The sequence below is a fragment of the Gavialis gangeticus genome, unplaced genomic scaffold (assembly GCF_001723915.1).
Source record: "Gavialis gangeticus isolate Ggan-Ray unplaced genomic scaffold, GavGan_comp1, whole genome shotgun sequence".
Classification (NCBI taxonomy): Eukaryota; Metazoa; Chordata; order Crocodylia; family Gavialidae; genus Gavialis; species Gavialis gangeticus.
In genome coordinates, this window is record NW_017729032.1 from 219,327,983 (window position 1) to 219,335,731 (window position 7,749).

Consider the following 7,749-nt stretch of genomic DNA (forward strand, 5'->3'; position numbering starts at 1 on the left):
GGTGCCCGCTGCTGATCACCCTTCTTCCACTCCCCTGAGCCCCTTGCAGGCTGGAACTCTGCCCTCCTGAAAGGGAAAACCCACCATTTACAGTGGTTTTCTCCTTTAAAGGAGAAAATCTGGGTTTTTCTCCTTAAAATGAGAAAATCCGGGGTTTACCATGTTTTGCCATGGTGGATGGAAATCCTGGATCCCTATTTATTACTATAGGCTCCTCCAGGCATCTATTTACACAACTTGCCTCTAGGAAAATGGCAACCTGCTTAAAATTGGAGTTGTGATTTAGTGGTCAAAACAAAGACGGGGGAGCAGCAAGGTGCCCCTCCCTACCTGGTACTTAGTCTTAGCTTGGATGTCCCTCCCTCTGGGGCTTGGAGACAGTCCCTTAACCTACTTGCCTTCCATTTTACATCTGTGGAATGGCAATGGTAACACTCAGCTACTTCACATACATTAATTTCTTAGGGTGCCTATACACATGCTCCAGAGTGGTGGGGGTGTGTGTTTTAATTAGAGTGGCTCTGACATGTTTGCTGTGACACATTTTAATCAGAATGTGTCAGAGCCTGTGTAAAATTGCCTTTAGTGTTTTACAAAGGTCTTAGAATGTCAAAGCACCATACCAGTGCTAACTTTTATACTGTAGTTAAGGAGATTTCATATCAAACTGTGCTTGTTACTGATTGGGTATATCATTATTTGTCTGGAACTCTTACATCACATTATACAGGTCACATTAAAAACACTATTTCCAAACACTTGTTTCATTTTAGCATAAATAAGCAGTGTAGGTTGAGGAAGATTTTGTTGGCTGAGACTTATTTAGATGACTGAGTCATTGCATTATGCATTTTATCTTTTTTTCCATAATCTAAATACTTGTATAAACACCTATGGTTGCTAATCAGTTAGAAAATTGAAAAAAACCAAGGGCTCTATTTGATATCCACACTTATATAGAGCCAAAATAATTATATATATTTCTTAGCAAGTACTTTTTGGATCAGATCCTAACTGTCCTAACATTATCTTACTAATAGGGAAGAAGTTGTGGAGAGGATTTTTTTCCTGACAATGACTTTTCCCTTTGGGTTTAAAAAAAAATCCACAAAATTCTGCCAGTTTTACAATATGTCCTTGCATATTACGTAACTATTAAAATAATGCATTGAGGCTGATTGTAACACCTGAGTTTAAAGTACTTCTTTAATTCTATTATTATAGTTTCATATTTGATCAAAACCAAAGGCCAGCATCAAAGAACTACATTACAGAAATGAATGCTAGGGTTTTTTTTTAATAAGAGGTTTTGTCTAGGAGACAAACTCTCAGCCCCACTTCCAGTCAAGTTTTACCTTTTTTCATACAAAACATGATGCTGATCTGATTTATGCAAACTTTTGCAAGACAGAAATTCAGAAGTTAGTCCTAGGCTAGTACCTTATGCCCCAAGTTTCAAAATAGATTGCAGTCTTGTAGTCGTGGAATGATTAACTGTGCAAGTGAGTATTTCTAATGGAATCCTGATACTTATTTAATTATAGCATCACTACAAGGATATGAGAAGAAGTATGATATTCCTTGACACACCCTATCAAGCTCCTTATTGGCTGGAAACATGTTGGGCTTGATTTGCATGTGTTCTAATTAGACATGATTTCAGATTTCAGAGCAAACAAATAGCAGATCTTTCTAACGAGTCAGAAATGAACTTCTGCCTTTTTGAACATTAATAATACAGATTGAAGCTACTTGACTGAATCTGCTTGATAATCACTTCGCCTATGTGGAAAACTATTACAAAAAGGATTCGAGCTTGTGCTTTATTTTATCTCTAAGAAAATTTGATTTAGAATCTTTCCTGTTTGCTGATTATTTTTCATCTGTCTCTGAAAGAATATGGCTTACTATGGACTGCAAATCATTGGCCTCATACTTGGAGGCATTGGCATGGTTGGGACTTTTACAGCCACACTCTTGCCTCAATGGAAAGTGTCTGCCTTCATTGGTAGTAACATCGTGGTGTTTGAGACAAGGTGGGAAGGGCTATGGATGAATTGTGTCAGTCAACTCAACATCAAGACCCAATGCAGATTCTATCCCTCTGTCTTGGCACTTCCAGATGCCTTGGAAGCAGCCAGGGCATTGATGTGTATTGCTGTGGTCTTATCAATCATTGCCTTTGTGACAGCTATTACTGGTATGGAGTGCACTCAATGTACTGGGGATAATAAGCAAGCCCGGAAGATCATTCTGCTCACAGCTGGAGTCATTTTTATTTTGACAGCCATTCTCGTTCTGATACCAGTGTCCTGGACTGCCAATGATATCATCAGAGACTTCTACAATCCACTCATCCCTGCACCACGCAAACGAGAACTGGGAGCTGCCCTCTACTTAGGGTGGGTCAGCTCAGCATTTCTCATCGCTGGAGGAGCAATATACTGCAGCTTTCACTGCTATGCTAGTGAATCCAGAAGTCCCAGGTACCCTACCATCCAGAATCCAGAAGTCTCAGGTATCCTACCATCTTCCTGCCATCATTTGCACAAAACCAAACATGCGTCAGCGGGGGCTCTGAGCATGAATTCCTATGTGTAGTTATCTCAAGATCTTTCCACTCAGCCTGTTGATTTGCACTGATGAAAAATTAACAGGTATATTAAATTGTGACGGGAATTTAAGAGTGGGCTGGCTTATTTATAATTCACAGTTAACTATAAGTTATTATTGTATCATTTGTATTTGTTAGTGCAAGGCCTCAGTCAGACTGAGAGTCACACTGTGGGGCTGCATTTCACTACCACCAGCTTAGTCACACAGATGAGCTTTTCTTATCACTGGATGATAAATGAAATGCAGCTTTACAATACTGGTGGCCAGGGCTCTAATGATAGGGCAAGTCAGGGAGGAAGGCTGCCATCTATAGCATCACCCTCTCACAAGTCCCGTTGGGATAGAAAATCAAGATAATTCTATCAGCTCTATTTTGTTGGGATGATAAGAAGCACAATGGGAGCAGCCTTCTTAAGGCCACTTCTAGACCAGCTGTTGGCAGCAAAGGCTTTGGAGCATGGCTCAAGAAACAACTGCATGGATAGGGGAACAATACCAGACACAAACGCCTGTGGCAGAACTATTTAACCTCCCTGGATGTTTCATCAGTGACCTGAGTGTAGCTGTTCTTAAAAACTGAACTTTAAAAATCAACTTGAATATCAAGATACAGAACAAGAATCATCCTCAGATTGGATTGTGTTAAATATGGTCACAACAGAGACTCTGGATTCTTATCTCACCGCCTGCACTAGTTTATATACCCTGTATGTCCCTCAAGGGATTAACTGCTTTGTTTATCCCTTTTGATCTACTGAACCCATCTTTGCCTCTCTCACTAGTGCCTCCTCTCCTCTCTTCCCCTTTCCTTCTTTGAATTTAAAGAACTATTCCTTTCTATTCCTTTCAGTACCCCATGAGTGACTGGTGCCTCCTGAATATGTGGGGGCACCCACAGATGCCGCTGCCGGCAGCAGCCCTGTCAGGGGGGGCACCAACCCTGCTGACAGCATCTGTACCAGCTGTGGGGGGGGGGGCATGTGCTCCCCCATGCACCCCCTACTAGTTGCCTATACAGTACCCCTACTTTCTGAAAGTCCATTCATTGCATCTGATGAAGGCTGTAACCTATGAATGCTCATGCCTCTCTGAATTAGTCTGTAAAGATGCCACCTTCCCCTGCTTTCTGTCTGACTTAGATTAACCTGGCTAACTACCTTTCTACTTACTGTTAGTGTGATCATGTAGGTGTAAATGCTACCCACTTTTCTCCCTCTTTCCATGGATATCCTAAGACCTGCATGATTTATTATTGGTTTCAAGGATATATGATCTTCTCAGGACAGCAAAACCTTACCCATGCTTTAACACTAAAACTTCTAGTGACTTCAGTAGGGCTAGGATTTCACCCAAAAGGCATTAACTTTCCTCCATACACTTCTGATTCTTCATTATGTCATCCAAATATATATATTTCTCTCCACCCTTGATCTCTTCTACTATAACCCACTGGAGAGGAAACCTGTCTACATACAATTTGTAAAGTATTATACCTATAATAATAATTATAGTAATAATGTGTCTTCTTGTCCTAAAATATTAAACAAGGACAAAACACAGTTAAACAAGACAAGCAACACAACTAAATTTCCGCATGAATGCTTCTTAAAAAAGCTATTGTTCACCTCCTGCTACACACCCCAAACTGTATTATTAGAAAAGACTCAACCCAGGCTTTAAAGCTGCACTGGCTAGTTTGTTTTTTGCAAAAATCCTCATTTTTAACATGTCTGTGGTGTAGTCAGATGCTCACTGAGTTATTATTGTTTGTGTAGGCACATTTTTGAACACACAACAACATATCTGAATGTTTAGAACTTGCTTTGCAACATTTGCATGTCATTTTGCTCTGTGGGTGGAAACAGACATCGCAAGACATTAGTTATGCCTCACTATTTGCTCAAATGAGCTGTGTCTAGATGAGTGTGGGTGAGTGGTATATGGTGCTGCAGACCCATCTGCAGCACCACACACTACACATTCAGGTGTTTCCTGCACAGCTGTGAAAGATTCAGGGGTTAAAAAAGCCTGCGCAGGAAAACAGCAGGGTGGCGCATGTGAGGGCAGCGGGCACCACCCAAAACTGGAGCCTGGCTGCCTGGAACCATGCTCTGGCTGCCAGCCAGAATCCAAGCTACAGGAGCACCATGGCTGCAGCTTCCCCAGCCCCTAGGACACCAGGAAAGGCTGCTGGGGCTAGCATAGTTGTTGGCCCCAGCCTCCCCTACCCTATTTGAAGTAACCTACCACATGCCAGAGGGTGCGCAGCACTGGCATTCCCCGGGAACAACTAACAGTGGCACACATTGTACTGCTGCTGGTTACCCCCAGGGAACCAAGTGTCCATGCTGATCTGGACATGGCCATGGTAAGCAAACAGACATCCGTACCCTTGGTTGTGCCACAGCAGAGGCAAATCAATGTTGCAACACCAGATACTAATAAATTCTGCCACTTCATTGTGGCAGATCCCTATTAGCTCTGTAGCAGGAGAGTATGAGCAGCCTGACCTGCTTGTACTCTCCAGCTACCCTGGGCAGGTGCTATGGCTTTCCCTGCTTACAGAGAAGCACCCCAGGGAATCTTGAGGTGCCTCTGCATAAGCAGGGAAGTGAGGGTATCTTGCTTACAGAGACCCACCCACGATCTCCAGGGGCAGTCTCTGTAAGCAGGGAAAGCCTACATGGGTCCTGGCATGGAGGCATGGAACCCAGGGAACCCTGGTGCCCCATTCCTCCATGTAGGGACCTGCTTACCCAGACTTGCCCTTCTAATGTCTGTGGACAGTCTGGGTAAGTGGGAAAATGGGGCTTTGCCTACTTACCCAAAACTACCTTTGGCGATCACATTGCTCCTTGTCCAATACCATCAATGGGTGGGACAAGAGGTGATGTGCATTTCATTCAATGAAGTGGATCAGTTGTGTTGTGACACATCACCAGGGATTTGAGTTTTCTGATTGCTGTGGAAAAACATGGGTTTTTTCATTTGAAGGAGAATAATGCGGATTTTTCTGTTTAAAAGAGAAAACTGTGGGGAAACCACAGGTTTCCCCTTGCATGCATGGGAGCCTTCCAGCCTGCAAAGAGCTGCTTGGGGTGATTGGAAACAAGGGGTACCACGTGCAGGTGCACGCATACATACACATGGCCAGCAAACAGACAGGCAGGATGGTGGGAGTAGCCTCAGCAGCTGGATAGAGGTAAGTCCATATGGGGGGAAGGGTTAGAGGGCCAGGGCTTGGGGACTGTCCGAGAGCTGTGTGAGGGGATGTGAGTCTGTGTGTGTGTGGCAGGGGTGTATGGAGGGGATGGGTGTTTGTGTGTGTGGGGGGTGCCTGCTGGTGCTGAGGGAAGATGTCCAGGCATTGGGGCTGCAGCAGGGTGGAGGTGGGGGGAGGCAGGATGCACCTGCCCCTGCAGCAGGGGAAGGGGGTGAGGGTCCCTTCAGGGGAACCTGACTTCCAGCCATTCGGGCGGGGGCTTGACTCGATGATCTTCTGAGGTCCCTTCCAGCCCAAATGTCTATGTCTATGGGGAGCTGTGTGGCTGGGCTGGCGGTCCTGGGTCTGGTGTCCATGCTTGCAGTGGTGGGGAAGCTGGGAGATGCTGCTCAGGGGTGGACAGCCATGGCCAAGCCATATGGCATGATACAGAAGCCCCAGCCCAGGGTGGCAGGTGCCACAGGTCTCCTCTTCTCCACCCTCCAGTCTGCGCCAGGGCTGCACTTGCACTGCTAGTGCTGGCATGAGTTGGAGCCATCGCAACCACTGTGCTTCAACCTGGGCAGGATGGCGGCAGCTGGGGGCCCTCTATAGCAGTGATGGTGGGCAGAGGGCAGGGGGCTGTGGGTCAGGATTGAGGGGCACCAGCCGAGCTGGGGGGCCTGAGGGTCAGAAGTGAGGGGCACCAACAGGATGGAGGGCTCTGGGTTGGGAGTGAGGGGCACTAGCATGGACTGGGGGGGCACAGGACAGTGGCTTGTGAGTGAGGGGCAGTGGCAGGGCCAGCGAACTGTGGGTCTGGAGTGAGGGGCACCAGCAGGACTAGTGGGGACTGTGGCTTAGGAGTCAGGGGCAATGGCATGGGTATGGGCAGGGCACCAGCATATCAAGGCTGCTCCACAAAGCAGTGGGGAGGACAACCGTAGCTGGACCTGTGTCCTAGTGAGAAAGATGGAGCTCTGATTTTCTATGATAAAAAAAACCAAAATCAAATGCCAAATATAGGTATTTAGAATTTATGTTATTATTATGATTGAGAAACTGCTAGGCATCCAAATTGCTTTAAAATTGTAAATACATTAATAAAAAACTGTGTTAAATTGATACCTATATATTTAGTGGCATTTCATTTGAATCACAGAAAACATGGATTTTGGGTTTTTTAATCAGAGAATTTGCAATTTTTAAACAGAGAAAACCAGGATCGCTGCTGATGAGTCTGTAAGGTGTACCTCTAACTTGCCTCTGCCCTTCCTGATTTCAGACTAACATAGCTAATTACCTTTTTGTTTTAGGAATCACATTAAGACCTTTATATGGATGGCACTTTTACTCAGAATTTTTCTTTTCTTAGAAAAAATGTACAGCCATTTGTACTTTTATGTAGCTGGTGTTGACATCCTGTTCCCTTCCTATTATCAGAGGGATAACCTGGACACAGGCTGTCAAAGCTTGACCTTAGAGAGTCACAAGTCAGGGGATCATGAGCAGGCAATATCCAGTCTAGGGGTAAGACTTAGGGGATGAAGAACAGCTGGATAAGGAGGCTTAGGTTTGTAAGGGATTGAGTCCTAGGCAGTGACAGAGGCAGAGCCTCTTGCCAGTTAAGTCAGGAACAGGAATTGGAGATTGAGACTGGAGTCGTTAGCCAGGGGATCTGGATTAAGCACATGATAGCTGTAAAGGGGTAGGATGTGGGTAGTTGCCAAATTAAAGCCAGGAGGCAGAACATAACTATCCTAAGACAGGGGTATGCACTGGAGACAAGAGCAAGAGGGTTGGAGGGTTGAGAAGCTGGCAAGTTCACAAACAAAGGGGTGTGGATTGGATTCTGGAACAAAGAGTCATAGTTAGGAACCAGAAACCAACAGGCTGAAACCAGGAACCAGGATGAAACCAGGAAGCCAATG

The 7,749-nt window shown here is 45.1% G+C and overlaps 1 protein-coding gene across 1 annotated transcript; it reads left to right on the plus strand.

Annotated features, from left to right (window-relative positions):
* The first annotated feature begins 1,608 nt into the window (after nt 1-1,608).
* Nucleotides 1,609-3,287, plus strand: LOC109303126 (claudin-17-like). The gene has a single exon (XM_019525224.1). The coding sequence runs from the start codon at nt 1,900-1,902 to the stop codon at nt 2,599-2,601; it is 702 nt and encodes a 233-aa protein (XP_019380769.1). The 5' UTR covers nt 1,609-1,899; the 3' UTR covers nt 2,602-3,287.
* Nucleotides 3,288-7,749: the final 4,462 nt, after the last annotated feature.

Excerpts from the sequence above, each read along its gene's own strand:
- LOC109303126 (XM_019525224.1), top strand. The coding sequence starts at position 1,900 with ATGGCTTACTATGGACTGCAAATCATTGGCCTCATACTTGGAGGCATT.